At 61.9% G+C, this 14,883-nt stretch overlaps 1 protein-coding gene across 6 annotated transcripts in view; it reads left to right on the plus strand.

Moving 5' to 3' along the window:
• The window catches only part of ARHGAP23 (Rho GTPase activating protein 23), an 81,907-nt gene that overhangs the window by 29,449 nt on the left and 37,575 nt on the right, over window positions 1–14,883 (plus strand). For 2 of the 6 annotated variants that reach the window (XM_082441306.1, XM_082441307.1), the window contains exons 1-7: window positions 366–827; window positions 4,400–4,561; window positions 7,128–7,155; window positions 8,482–8,577; window positions 8,777–8,855; window positions 9,019–9,073; window positions 12,088–13,252. In XM_082441306.1, the coding sequence (XP_082297432.1) occupies window positions 8,511–8,577; window positions 8,777–8,855; window positions 9,019–9,073; window positions 12,088–13,252 (1,366 nt within the window). In that variant the 5' untranslated portion in view covers window positions 366–827; window positions 4,400–4,561; window positions 7,128–7,155; window positions 8,482–8,510. Of the gene's footprint in view, window positions 1–365; window positions 828–4,399; window positions 4,562–7,127; window positions 7,156–8,422; window positions 8,578–8,776; window positions 8,856–9,018; window positions 9,074–10,851; window positions 11,003–12,087; window positions 13,253–14,883 lie in introns of those variants that run through there. The other 4 variants (XM_082441309.1, XM_082441308.1, XM_082441310.1 and 1 more) reach the window with 3 other exon arrangements.

Here is a 14,883-nt window from a genome sequence, read left to right on the forward strand (position 1 = left end):
GGGGAGGGTGTGGGGTGTCTAGATGTGTGTGTGGTGCGGGTCTGTAAAGGTGGGTTGGGTGTGTGTTTACATATGTACGAGCGGGAATGTGTATTTCTCTGGGGCGCAGGCAGCTGGTTGAGCTTTGGCCTGGAAGGAGTATAAGCGTGCGCGGGCAGGTACAGTAAGTTTTTGTGTGAGTGGGGTGTGTGTGTGTGTGTGTGTGTGAGTGTATGTGTGTGACTGCGGGGGCGCTGTGCAGGGCCTCTCGTGTGTGTGGGTGTGAGTGTGTGGGATGGGGCGGCCGCGCACAGGGGCCGCCCCGGAGGGGGAGGCGTCTGCCCTGCGAGACTCGCCGGCGTGTCCGGGCTCAGGCGCCCTCGGCCGGGAGGCGCGGAAGGCGCGGAAGGCGCGGAGTTGCTGCAGCCGTCCTGCCGCCGTCCGCGCGGGCCGTCCGTCCCCTCGGGGCCCCAGGGCTCCGGGCCCGTGGCTCTGGGGGGCGGGCGGGGACCCTCGGGGCCCGCCCGCCGCCGCCGCCGCCGCCCGGGGGGCCGAGGACGCCGCCCGCCGGGCGCCGAGGAGCGGCCGCCGGCCCCCGCGCAGCGCGCCGGTCTCCGGAAGCCGGGCACACGGCGCGCTGGGGCCGGGGCGGCGGCCGGGCCCGGGGGCCCCCGCCGGCCGCGGCGCTCGTGGGCAGCGCGGTGTGGCGCGTGGAGCGCGCGGGGGCCGGGGGCTGGCGCTGGGAGCGCGCCGTCGGCGTGGACTGCAGCGCCCCGGAGCCGCGCTGCCTCTGGCTGCCGTGCCTCAGCCACAGCGACCGCCGCGCGCCCGGGCAGCGTCCGGCCAGGGTGAGCGCCTCGGGGGCCAACGGGGTCGGAGGCAGGGGTAGGGGTCCGTGCAGGCCTCGCTCCGGTGGGTGGGACCGGGCCACCAACTCCCTGCGTTCCTTGAGCTGTGTGCGCCCTGCGCTTCGGGACCGATCCCCCCCGGAGTGGGGAGTGAGTGAGAAGCTGGAGAGATGCAGGTGAGGGCGGCAGGCTCCTGGCTGAGAGCTTTTCCAGGGGTGCCGGATTACAACCCTCAGTCTGCTGGTGGCCTCCAGTGGGCTCAAGCCTCTTGGTTTACAGGCGGTGGAAGGATGGAAGGGAGCAGGGTTGTTTGAAGAGATGCCAGGACATGGAATCCTGCAGAGTTCGGGCTGGCAGTGACCCTGAGTCAGAACCACGCAGGGGTACCCTAATGAAGCAGGAGGGGCATCACTCTGCCGTCTCCCTGGTAGGGGACCTGGGCGCAGAGACACACAAGGGTTTTCAAGCGAGCCAAGGAGGCTGAGGTGGCAGAATGGGCCCCAGCGGGTAATGAGTGATCTCAGGGTGAGGACTGACAGGGCTGGAGAGGGGGGTGGGGACAGCGTTTCTGATGTCCGGGATCGACCAGGCTGGGAGGGCGTGAGTCACAGTGGGCGCCATGCCCGGCATGAAAGCTGTGCTCCCTGCAATGACCTCTTTATGCTCCTGGGGGAGGGGAGGAGCAGGACTCCTGGGTTCTAGTTCCTGGTGTTGCCAACCCACCACGTGTTCAGTTCTGTCTAATTTGTGGCCCTGGGGTCACCTGCCCTTCTCCCACCATCAGCTGTATTTCTGGATGTCTCTTTCTTTCCTGACATGAGAGTGGGAGTGTTTGGAAATAGATCTGGGCCTGGGAGCATTAATCAGTGATGGCCCTATGTTTTCTGAGCCTCTCGCTCTCCTTCCCCTTGTCTCTGTGCCTACCTCAGACAGCAGAGGTGGGGATGTGTGTGAACTGTACCTCTTCCCAGTCTAATCACCTTCCATTGCTGCTCCCTTCTCTGTTTCTGCATCTGTCACCTCCCTCCCCCTCAAGATGAGAGCAAGACCCAGTATTGTGCCAGATTGGAGGGGAGGAGAGGAGAGGAAACATGCATGTATAATAGAATGAAGGACTGAGGTTAAACCTAAGGAAGAACTTCCCACGGGAGAGCGGCGAAATCTGGCCACTGATGGGGGCCTCAGTGTCTCCTCTTCAGGCAGGGGTGTGGTAGCTGTGGCGGGGGATTGCCACGCTGACATTCTCAGGAACCTCGTTGGCAGGGATGGGGGAAGGAGCACTGGAAAGAAGGAAAAGAGGAAAGGGAGAGGGAGAGCTAAGGGAGGGGGCATGCCTGGGTGAGGAGAGGACCTGAGAGAGAAAGGCATGCCCACTGCCCTGGATTACAGGCCCCTCCTCCAACCCCCCCAACCGCCCCCGGGAGTGGCACCCCCAGGCAGCTGGCAGCTCCAGTCAGGATGTGTGCTGGGGGAAAGGTGGGGGACGTGCGGGGACCTGTCCCAGCCACTTCTCGTCACTGGGGCAGCTGGTGGCTTAAACCTTAATCCAGGACACCAGCAAAACAATAGGCCCTGTGAACAGCCTCAGCCCAGAGCCCGGGTGGAGGGCATGCAGGGGAGGCACCCCACACTGGGGAAGAGCAGGGGTTTTGGTAGGAGGGGGCAGTGGAGTGTCCCCTGAGGCCCTCTTCCTTCCCTGATCAGTTCCTTGCCAGGTCCGTAGAGATAGGAAATCCAGGGGATTTCAGACCTCAGCAGAATTCCCAGAGAATTTTCTCCTCTGGGCTCCTCAGACCCCCATGGGGGTGTGGGGCTCAGCGGGAGAGTCCAGACTATAGCCACAAGTGGAAGGAGCTGAGGGGCCATCACTGGACCTCCTGCCCGAGGCCAGAATCCCAGCTAAGTCCTCCTAAGGCCTCCTGGTTGGGGGTTGTCCAGCTTTTGCTTGGACCCTTGTGAGGACAGAGAACTCACAGCCTCATCCCGGTAGCTTTGCAGATGTATGTGATTATAGAATGGTCTCCCTGGCCCAGAGCTTGACTCGGCCTCCTCGTATCTTCCACCTGGCTGTGTCCTCTGGGACTGTACCAAGTAAGCCTATTGCCTCTGTTACGTTTTTCTTTAATCTTCTGAGATTTGAGGATATCCCCTCCCCAAACCTCCCGCCCCATGCAGCCCAGCCTCCCACCCCACGCAGAAATCCCTAGCTTAGGGCTGGGCACATGGACCTGCTCCTCCTGCCGGATGTGTGAACAGGAGGGTGGATGGATGCATGCAGGGACTTCTCAGTATCAGTACATTTGAGTGGCGGATTCGAGCTGGGAAAGCCAGGGGAACTTCGTAGTGAAGTGGGAGCCCCTCACCCCGAAACCGATGGGCTTCTTCCCTCTGCACCCGGCCGCACCTGTCTTCCCGCAGCTGAAGGCTCCTGCCTGGTGCCAAGGAGGAATGAGGGGGTGAGGACTGTTGAGGGTGGGGGAGGGGCTTCTTGCCCTTTGAGGGGTTTGGGTTAGGGGCACCAGGTAGGTTAGGCTGCCCGAGATCAGCGGTTAAAGAGACCCCGAGGGAGCCCTCCTGGCTTTTCACTAGGGAGCCTGCCCGTGGCTCCCATGTCCTCCGGTCTGCCGTCTGCCTCCCTGTGTACCCATCTCTCTGACACCCTCCTGTCACCCACTTTCCCTCTCTGTGTCCGAGCAGGGCACCTGAAGGGAGCCCCCTCTCAGGCACTATCCTCCTCTTCTCCCTCTTGCCTCAGAAACAGACCCATGTGCCCCCAAACCCTTGTCTTCAGACACCCTCTGCCCTGTCATCTTGGGGAGTCCCAAGTATTCCGGTGGGGTGGCCAGAGGGCAGCAGAGTGTCTCCCCCCGCCCCACCCGGTTCTCCGCTCAGTTCCGGTGAGCCAACCGGGCCTCTGGGCTGGGCTCCGAGCCTCAGCTCCTTCAGTGGACTCTCTGATGTCCAGTCCACTCCCCTGTGGCTCGTAGTGCCCCACCTGTTCCTGCTGCTGCTCCGGAAGGATGCACGTGTGCGTCGGTCTCTCTGCGCCTGTGTGTGCTGTGTGCGTGTGTCTGTGTGTCTACCTGAGTGAGCGTGTACGTGCTCATCGGTGTGTCTGTGCACCTTTGCACATGAGTGTGCTTGTCTGGGTGTTTGTGATGTGTCCTGTGTGCATGAGTGCGTATGGATGGGTCTGTGTCTGCCTAGGTGTGCGTGTGTGCCTGTGTGAGATTGGGCAGCAGGCGGGAATGAGCTCAGACAGCGGCAGGCACTTCCCAGGCAGGAAGGCTGTGTGTCCAGAGTCAGTGACTGTTGGCTGAACTGAATTGAATGGACACCTGGCTCGCTGCACTGTTATTTCCCTGGACACAAAGGTGTTGTGAGGAGATTGAGGAAAGAAAGAAGGAAGAAGTTGTTGGGCTGATGAGGGGGGAAGGGAAGGAGGAAGGAGAGAGCAGGGGGTCGGTCAGGGCACAAGAGGGTCCGTGCACCTGGCAGCCCCCCAGGTCTTCTGGGCTGCAGGAGGCAGTGTGCAGACTGGCGTCTCACCCTGGCTCCCTGTGCTCCCACAGCTGCCACTGGGCCCAAGAGATGGGTGCTTTCCCGGGCGCCCCCTCCCCTGGCAGGGCCCGAGGACACTGCTGCTGCACAAAAGCCTCCAGGACGGCTTTGGCTTCACCCTGCGCCACTTCATCGTGTACCCGCCTGAGTCTGCTGTGCACTGTAGCCTGAAGGTACACGTCCTGTGCCCCTGCCGGCCTGGCCTGAGGGAGCTTTCAGGGGGGATTCCTTTGCGCTGCCCCCTCCCCGGTGCTTCTGTGGCCTGGAGAAGAGGGTCACCGAGAGGCAGGGGCAGCCCTGGCTGGGTCGTTTGTGTGGGGCGATCGTAGACAAGCCCCCACCCGCTCTGGGCTCAGTCTTCTCAGGAGAAGGGGCCGAGGCTGGCTCGGGGCAAGGAGCTAGACGGGGGGGAGCCGGGATGCGCCGCCCGACTCTCAGCCTCTGGAAGGTGAACAGCTTCTCAGAGAGATGGGCTTCCGGGGACCCTTGTCCACTGGCCGCTTCTGAGCTGGGTTAGTTGCCTCTCCCTAGCCTGAGCTCTCCGGGAGTCTGTCCTCACACACCTCCGGGACCCCTCCCAGAGCGCCCCAGGCCCATGCTGGCCCAGATTTGGGCCTGGAAAGAGCCCTGGGCTGGGCTGGAGACCCGGGTTCCAGTCCTGGTACGACTCCTAACTCTCTGTGGATCTTGGGTGGTCTCACCCTCTCTGGGCCCCATTTCTCCTGCCATCTCCTGAGGGCATTGATCTATTTGACCCCTGAGGGCCCTTCCAACCCTAAGATGAACGTCAAGTTCTCCGAGTCCAGGAACCAGGGCTACTCAGCCTAAGCCATGGTGTGGGCTGGGGGAGGGAGTCCCTGTCAGGAAGACATGAGGGGGGCCTAGGCAGGAACCAGGGCTCCCAAGAAGGGGCCAGCTCCCTTCCCCCACCCCTCTCCCAGCAGGAGGGGAGAAAGATTTATTCTGGAGTCCGTGAACCTGTTTCTCCCCTCCCCCAGGGCTGGGACGGGCCGGCACAGCTGTTGGGGGACTCTCCCTTGGGGAGCTTAGTCCCACCTGCCAGAGAACCAAGGCATTGGATTTCTCTGCCTGTGTCTGTGTGCCTGCACGTGTCTCTTTGTATGCACACGTGCATGCATGGTATGCTAGTCATGTACGTGCATGCGTGTGTATCTAGACACGTGTCTGTGTATACGCTTCACGTGTACGTGTCGCTGTGCAGCTCTCACACCTGTGTCTGAGTCTGGGGCCCCTGCACAAACTCTTCGCACTGGCTATAAGTGGGGGCTGATGGTGTGTGGGAGGGGCGCTGCCTCTCCCCTTATGCCCAAGGACACCAGCCTCCCAGTTCCCTGGAACCTCCCTCCGGTCCTTCCTTCCCTCCTTCTCCAGAATGTCCCTCCTTCCTGGCCCTTCCACCTTCTCTCAGGGAACCCCGCTGAGGGTGACCCTGCAGACACAGCCTGAGTGGTCTAGACTGGATGGCGGACCTGTCTCAGAGAGACCTCGCTCACATGGGGGGCTGGAAGACCCTGGGGCAGGGCAAGCCAGGGACGGGCTCCATCCCTTTCCAGAACATGCCCAGGGCTGGGAGCCCACAGGGAGCTCACCCGTCTCGATGCATCCATCTGCCTCTGCGACCCACTCACTGTGCTGTCAGCTCACATCAGCGGGCACGCTCCCCGCACGGGAGGGCAGGGCCAGAGGGACTGCTCTCCAGCAGAGCCCAGCAGCCTTCCTGTCCTGGCTGGGATGCCCAAGAGTCCTGGGTTCCAGCACTGGCTCCTCTATTGTCTCTGAGTGGCCCTGGACAAGTCACACCCTGTCATCTGTAAAATGGATGATCTGTAGAGAGGATTAGACAAGATGACCCCAAAGGTTCTGTCCAACTCGAAGATGCCACATCCTGCTGGCCTGTCCTGTCCCTCTGACTTCTTCTTGCCCTTGTTCCTGATTCCTCCCCAGATGCAGTGCCCTGCCCCGCCCCCTCACTCACCAGGATGACCCCAGAGGCCTCCCTAGTGGGTCTCCTGGACTCCATTTCTTAGCCCTGCACCTAGATGCCAGAAGTATTTTCACATCTACTCTCTCCCACTCAAGAACCTTCACTGGCTCCCTCTTTCTGTCCTTTCAAACCTGAAAGCTTTAGTCTGACTCCTGTCACTTGCTGGTGTTGACACTCCTTCTGCTTCAGCTCAGTTGATCCAGTCCTGTTTCTGCCACCAAGTGCCAGCACACTCCACTCACCTCACCCAGAATGCCTTCTCCCAGCCGGCCTCAAACTTGCCTTAAAACCCCCTCCCAGAGGGGCTCTAATCAGGCCTTCCCTCCCCATTCTCTAAGAGCTGACAGCCACTGTTTGCACTTGTCATGCCTGCTTATCTGTGTCTGCCTGGGTCCTGTCTGTGTGTGAGTTTGTTTGGGCCCTCCCCCATTGGGCTTCGAGCTCCCCAAGGGAAGGGGTCGTGGGTCCCCCATTGGATTGGGGCCTTTCGGACGGCTGAGATGCTGATGCGGGTAGGAACGGCAGGCGTGAGAGCGGGCTCCTGTTACCCGGGGACACTGCCTGGGACTTGACCTCCCCGTGGGCACCCCTCCCACCCACTCTGGCTGCTGGGCTAGTTGAAAGATGATAAGAGGGGAGGCTGCCGGGTGGGGGAGCTTGAAGGGGCCCTCCCAGGTGGAGCTGGGCCTCCCCCTGTGCTGCCGAGGGCCCACACCCACCTCTGTTCCCTGCAGGAGGAAGAGAATGGAGGCCGAGGAGGAGGTGAGGAGTGGCAGGGGGCTGGGCTCCAGGGGCTGGGGCTGAGCTGGGACTGGTCCTCCCGCTTCTGTGTCTCTCCCTCTCCCCCCAAGTCAGCCTGGATTCTGCTGCGCCCCCCACCCTTGACTGACTCCCCTGTCTTGGCTCTTCCTTGTGTGTCCGCTCTAAGCCTCTGCTCACTCTCTCTGACCTCCCTTTCTTTTCTCGCAGTTGTCTTCCTCTGGGCCTGTCCATTCCGCGCTGGGGGTGGCGTTCTGGGGAGCAGATAGGTTTCTAAGCCCTGGCCCCTGCCCTGGAGTTACTCCCAGCCTAGATGGAGGCAGAGGCAGGGCCTGCAGGGCCCTCGCGGCGGGAGGTAGTGCGCCGCTGATCAAGGGCTGTCCTTGGGGATAGAGGCACTGGGGTTCTCGGGGCATAACAGGGGCCCTGAGGTCTTTCTCTGTTCATATGTGAGCCTAACTCCCCAGGCTGTCACCCTTGCTCTCCCAAACGGCTCCTTACTGGAACCCAGGCTTCCCGGGGTATTCAAGGCAGAACCCCTTGAACAGGCGGACTTCCTTCTCTGCCACTGGGGCTTTTGCTGGGCAACCATGGGGCCACTGTCTTCCTGAATCCCCATTGCAGAGGCCTGTGATGGGGCAGGAGCCAGCTGCCCTAGAGCAGGCCTGTTTCTCTGGTGGAGACAGTTAACAGTTAGCAGTTAGCACTTAGCAGCGGAGGAGTATTGCTGGGGTGTAACGTGATGTCACGAAGGGCCGAGTGCCAGTCCCGGGATCCTTAGGCCTCTGCTTGGAGTCCCCTGACACTGGGGAAGGGAGTGGGGTGGGAGGTGCAGGTGCTGGGTCTCTGTGAGCCTCAGGGTCTCGCTTGGATCTCCTTGGATCTGGGTGTGGGCACTCTGTGCGTGTGGGTTTTCCTCCCTGCTGTGTATCTTCAGGACTTTCATGGCACCCTTCCTCTGTCTTGTGACGTGTGTGTGTGTGTGTGTGTGTGTGTGTGTGCGCGCGTGCACACACGTCTGTCTGTCTGCCCCTCTAGACTGTGAGCTCGGGAAGGGCAAGGGCCATGTCTGTCCATCCTTTGTAGTCTACTTTCTAGCACAGTGCTGGGACGCAGGAGCCATTTAAGGAGGGACTCCGTGTGTTTTCATTTTCCCAGCAGTGCGTTGTCTTGTCTGATCCTGTGCATCCGTGTCCCTGTGGATGTGTGGGTCTGTGTTTGTGTCCGTGTGAGTGTGATCACTCTCTGAGTGTGTGTCCCCTGTGCGTAGCTGTGCATGGGTGTGACCTTCAGCAGCCACCCCCAGCTAACCTGGCTGATGCTCACCAGGACCCGCCCCCCGGCACCGCCTGGAGCCCATGGACACCATCTTTGTCAAGAATGTGAAGGATGATGGCCCCGCCCATAGGGCGGGGCTTCGAACAGGTGAGCTGTCCCAGTTACCTGGCTCATCGCACCGCTCTGGGTCTCTTCTCCTACCCTCTGGTTAGGATGGAATTTTGGGATCCAGGTGTTGGGGAGGCGCCTGTCCCCCACTGTCATCCATACATGGTACAGGGGTTCTCAGGTAGGGCCACTGACACCCTTTGGCCTGCTCACCTGTGGCCCTGTCCCTGGTCCCCAGGAGACCGGCTGGTGAAGGTGAATGGGGAGAGCGTCATCGGGAAGACCTACTCCCAGGTCATAGCTCTGATCCAGAATAGGTGAGCGCCCCTGCCTCCCTTCTCCCACGAGAGCCCCCAGCCCACTCACAAGTCCCTACTCACCCCACCCCCTTGGCCCTGGTGGTGCCCTGGCGACCAGGATCCCTGTTCTCCCAGACCCTGTTGCCTCAGCCTGGCCTGACCCCCTGCCCTGTCTCTGTAGCGATGATACTCTGGAGCTCTCCATCATGCCCAAGGACGAGGACATCCTCCAGCTGGTGAGTCCTGCCCTGCTATCTGAGGTGGAGGACCCTGGGTGCTGGGGGCAGGATGCAGCCCTTCTCCTTGGGCCTCGCTCCTGCATCGGGCCCTCTGGGAGGCGGAGGAGAGAGTGTGGGGGCAGCACCAGCCCGGCATTGCCCAACTGGGGATGCCAGGCCCGTCCCCGGGCTGGGGCTGCTGGTTGCTTCAATCCAGTCGGGGCTGTGCTGGGGGAGGGGTATGCGCTGGCCTTGGCTGGCAGGATTCCTGCCAGTGTGTCCGGACGGAGCGTGGCCCAGCGGGCCCTGCCAGACTGGCACGTTCCTGTGGCTCCCGTGAGACACCTGTTCCTCACACCCCTCCCTGCCTGGCCTCGAGTGAGCGTGTCTCCTATAGATGTGTCCACACACACACACACACACACACACACAGTACCCCACTGTCATGTGCTCCCATTCACACAGCATACCATGGACCACCCGATACATAAGCAGAGAACACTAGATACACAGCCGCACACAGCCCACCCTTCAACGAGCACACCGTACACTGCAGTATGTGATAACGCACACCACCTGCCAGACACACCATACCAGGCACTTACCACGATACACACCACCCCTCAGTGCTACACACAGGCACCCACTACCCCACACCCACGACCCCAAACATCACAGCGCACCACACACTCCTCCGCATCTCAGATCCCCACAACACAGCACCGCAGCGTGTCCCACCACATACACCTGGACTTCTCACCACCACAACATGAACACTTATGGCATCACAGATGTTTGCTGTAGCCACAACACGTACGCCCACAGACATCGCAGCCTGCTCCATCCCAGCACAGGCGCGTGCGCTCACTGGTGTCACAGCAACCCAGACTTCCACAGTCACGATGCGAGTGCAAGTGCCCCTTCCTTCACAGCTAGCACTCGGCATTCACCCACCGCTCACAGAGCAGGTACCACAGACGCTGCACGCGGCGGACCCTGCACTCACACGTGTACCCGTTTATGCCACGCACTCTATGCGCGTCACACACGCACACTCACACACACAGGCTGCCTCTCTCTGTTTCGCCCCCAGCTCTGACCCCGCGTCCAGAGCAGTCCTTTCTGCCCAGTGCCCAGTTTCCTGGTCTCATGGGTGCCAGCCAGATGCCAGCTTGCTTGCCCCCGAGGTCACTGCCCCTCTGGGAGACGGCCGAGGGCCAAGCCTGGGAGGTCCTGGGAGCCGCCGTGCTGGCTTCTGCCCTGGATGTGCTCTCACAATCACTGTAATCACAATGCCATGCTTGGCCCCATGCCCCTCTGGGAACCTCCAGCCCGTGACCTCGATTGTCCCCTTGCCCTTCCTGGGGAGGGGGAGGCAGGGGTGGGGGCGCAGAGGGGTGGGCAGCTCTCCCCAAGTCTCCAGGGCCCTGCCAGTACGCCCTTCCCCAGGCTGAGGGCTGCGTGCTTGGGGGGGTGGGGTGTGACAGGGCGGGACCTGGGGCGTTGCTCTCTCCAGCCGGAGGGGGCAGCAGCCTTGAGCTCTGCTGCCCAGGCTCGGGTGGGCAGGCAGCCCCAGATGTCAGCATCTGGGGGCCTCAGCTGGCCCCCCTCTCCCTGGCTGGCCAGAGGGTGGGGCCCAGGCATTCCTGTGGTTGGGAGCCAAGGCTGGAGGCCAATGGGGCCGCGGCAGCCGCTGACGCCACCGCCGACGCGGCGAGGCCCCTCCACACCCATCCTCCCCTCCCTCCTCCTCCCGCCAGCGAGAGAGCCGGTGGGGGCCGAGGGCAGCCGCGGGGAGGGCAGACCGGGGGGACGGAGGCCAGGGCCGGTACAGTGGTCAGTGGGGTTTAGCGGGGGGCGGGGGGAGGGTGGAGGCGGGCCGGGATGCTGCCGCCACTGCCGTGATGTGGGGAGTCCGGGGAGCCGGCAGGATGGCAGGAGGGAGAGGTACGTGAGTGTCCCCGGCCGGCCGGCCGGCCGACGTGTGGGTCCGAAGGGGGCTGAGTACAGGGGTGTGGTTTAGCTCGTCCTCATCACATGATGTGTGTGCCTGGGACTGGAGGTGTAGTTATTTGTCTGTGTGTATGTCTCATTGTGTTTCTCGATGTGTGTGTGAGTGTGTCTCTGGGTGTGTATTTTCCTGTGTCTCCTTGTGATGTGTGTGTGTGTGTGTATGTGTGTTTGGTTTCACCCTCCCTCTTTGATACTTCACCCTGAGATAGGGCCCCGGGCAGCCCATCATGGGCCAGGCTAGGCCAGAGCCACAAGGCTGCTGTCCCTGGGGGCCGCCTCCTTTTTTGGCTGGGCCTGGGCGCCGGCCCTGTCACTCCTCAGCAATGCAGCGTCAGCCTCAGCTCCCAGCGCCAAATTCCAGGCCTGGGGTGCCAGAAGGTGGCCCAAGGCCCCTTAGCCAGTCTGGCCCCTCCCCCAAGCCTGGCCCAGAGAAGCAAGTTCCTCCTCACCCCAGTGGCCCAGGAGCCAGGCCCTCAGCTTCCCATCCGGGGGATGGAGGGACAGCTGGGCTCTCCCAGCCCCCGCCCACCCCCAGCCCACCCCACCCTGGACACACCCCTTAGGCCGCTTCCTCCCCTGTCATCTGCCACCTTGACTGGTCTCTGGTAGGGTTTCCCAGCTCCGCCCGAGGGTCTGTGGGCACCATTGGACCTAAGAAAGCAGGGAGGCAGCTGAGGCCAGCATCGGGGGAGGACCCCAGAAAACAGATGTTGGAACGTCTGCGGCTAAAGGCGGTCCTTGTCATAAGTCTTAGAAAAATCCCGGCTCTTTCTCAAGTGAGTGTGTGAGTGTGTGTGTGTGTGTGTGTGTGTGTGTGTGTGTAAGACTCTCAAAGGCGTCTTATTTCTTTGTCCTCCCCCTGACTCTCTTTGGAGCATGCCCTCTCATCCCCACCCGCTCAGGACTCCCCCTGCTTGGTCCCCTCCCTTCTCTGGAGACCTTGGCCTCCAGGGGCTGCTGTAGCCTTCCCCCGTGAGGCCTGTTCAGACCTGCTTACCTGCCTCTGTGTCCCTGGCCAGGCCTACTCCCAGGACGCCTACCTGAAGGGGAACGAGCCGTATTCTGGAGAGGCCCGGAGCATCCCAGAGCCACCCCCGATCTGCTACCCCCGAAAGACCTACGCCCCGCCGGCCCGGGTCTCTACCTGGGCCACTATGGTGCCTGAGCCGCTCTCAGCACTGCCCAGTGACCCCCGGAGTCCTGCTGCCTGGAGTGACCCGGGGCCGCGCATCCCGTCTACTGCCCGCTCCCATCCGGACAACCCTTCCTTGGGGATGAGCCAGCCCCGCCCCAGCCCTGGTGCCTTCCCCCGCCTCCCCTCGGAGCCCCGGACGCTTCGTGCCTTCCCGGAGCCTGGCAGCCGGGCGCCCCCCAGCAGACTGGAGTGCCAGCAGGCCTTGTCACACTGGCTGTCGAACCAAGTACCCCGCAGGGCGGGGGAGAGACGGTGCCCCGCCATGCCCCCCCGGGCCCGCAGTGCCTCCCAGGACCGGCTGGAGGATGTGACTGCCCACCGCCCATGGCCCTGCTCCACCTCCCAGGGTGCCTTGAGCCAGCTGGGCCAGGAGGGCTGGCACCGCGCTCGCTCAGACGACTACCTGAGCCGGGCCACCCGCTCAGCCGAGGCGCTTGGGCCCGGGGCACTGGTGTCACCCCGCTTTGAGCGCTGTGGCTGGGCTTCCCAGCGTCCGTCTGCCCGCACCCCTGCCTGCCCACCCAGGGACCTGCCCGGGCCCCAGGCCCCACCCCCGCCTGGCCTGCAGGGCCTGGATGACACTGGGTATATCGGATACCGGAGCTATAGCCCATCATTCCAGCGCCGGACTGGCCTTCTGCATGCCCTCTCCTTCCGGGACTCGCCCTTTGGGGGGCTGCCCACCTTCAACTTGGCCCAGTCCCCTGCACCATTCCCACCGGAGGCCTCTGAACCACCAAGAGTTGTCCGACCAGAACCCAGCACCAGGGCCTTGGAGCCTCCTGCCGAGGATCGCCGTGACGAAGTGGTCCTGAGGCAGAAGCCTCCAACGGGCCGCAAGGTCCAGCTGCCCCCTTCCAGACAGATGAACCTTGGGTTTGGTGACGAGTCCCCAGAGCCAGAGGCCAGTGGGCGAGGGGAACGCCTGGGCAGAAAGGTGGCCCCTTTGGCCACTACTGACGACTCTCTGGCTTCCATTCCCTTCATCGGTGAGTGATGGTGCAGGTGGCTGTCTTGGGAGACTTGGTTTTCCGTGCCCTGTTGTACTTCACCCACCTGCCACCGTGGGCAAAACTCTGGGTTGGGTGCTCATGGGATCAGCCCGTTTCTGTGTCCGTGCATCTGTCTGTCCATCCAACTATCCATTCTTGCATTCCTCCATCCATCCTTCTGTCTCCCTTCCATCATCCCATCATCCTTCCTCCCATTCATTGACCCTTCCAGCCTTCTTTCCATCCACCTTTACTTCCCCCTCCCTCCTCCCTCCCTTCCTTCTCTCCTTCCCTCCCTCCTTCCTTCCATTCTTCCATTCTTCCTTCCTTTCACCTGTCCTTCCATCCTTTCATTCTTTCTTTTTTTTTTCTTTCTTTTTCTATCCTTCCTTTGTTCCTTTGTTCCTTTCACTCTTTGTTCTTTCCATCCACCCTCCATCCCTCCATCCGTCCAACGCATATTTGTGTCAGGCACTGTGCTAGGCTCTGTGCTCTCCTGGAGTGTGTGATCCAACCATGGGGACAGATGATCAGACAAGAACAATCCAGTTGAATGGGTTTGTGATAGGAAGACAGGGAGCTCTAGGAGGCAGAGAAGGGCTAGACCGGGGCATGGTGGCCAAGGAGAGAATCTTGGAGAAAGGAAATTTCGGCTAAGACTTGAGGGAGTTAGTCAGGGTAAGAATGTTCAGGGAGAGAGACTAGAATATGCAAAGACCCTGAAGTGAGAGGTAAGATGCCCTTCCAGGTCATCGGAACAGGTCTGGAGGGGCCTTGTCAGTCACTGGAGACTTGGGATGTCATCCTGAGAGCAGAGGGAATACTGAAAATTTGCCACCTTTAGAATAGATGTTGGGTAAGGGAGAGGCAAGAGAGTGGAGGGGTCAGGGATTCCCAGGTTTCTGGCCCTGCTGGAGGGTGGAGCTTCACCTCCATATTGGGAAAGAGAGGGAGCGAGGCAGGAAAAGGTTTCGGCTCAGTAAGAGGCGCTCAGGGAGGGAGCAGGATGAGGCGGGCTGGGTCTAGGGGCTTGGGAGGAAGACTGGGATGCAGGAGCATGGGACTGCTAAGCAGGAGCCCAGAGATGGTAACTGGGGCTGAGAGTGGTGAGCTCACCCTAGGGCAGCCATGGGAGTGACGGAGAAGCAGCCCCGGCCAGGAGAGGAGGCACAGCCCTGGCCCCCCGCCAGCCAGCCTTCAGTCTAACAGGGCAGACGCAGCCTCTTGTCTCAGTAAGCTCCCAGTCTGAGGGCGGGAGGTGAAGTCTTTAGTTTCAGGGTACTTCCAGTCTGGGGGGGGGGACGTGGCAGCCACCTTCAAGGAGCCCCCAGCTGATGGGGGAGATGGTGCTTATCCTCAAGAAGCTCCCAGTCTGATGGGGGAGACACCAGCCATGGCCTCAGAGAGGCCTGCCTCCCGGCCAGGACTAAGAGGGGTGGCTCGACCCCACCCCTGGGTGCCCTCAGCGTGATGGAGGAGGCAGAGGCTGAGCCTCTATGACCACAGTGGGAGGTGACCCGTGGTGGGTCAGCTCCACCGGCAGTGGGCATGTTGCCAGCAGGGCCCTGGAGGGCTTCTGGAGCCTTGGGGATGTGGTCCCGGCCCGGATGGGAGGCAGGGGCCAGGGG

This window comes from Balaenoptera physalus, assembly GCF_965194825.1.
Source record: "Balaenoptera physalus genome assembly, chromosome: 20".
NCBI lineage: Eukaryota > Metazoa > Chordata > Mammalia > Artiodactyla > Balaenopteridae > Balaenoptera > Balaenoptera physalus.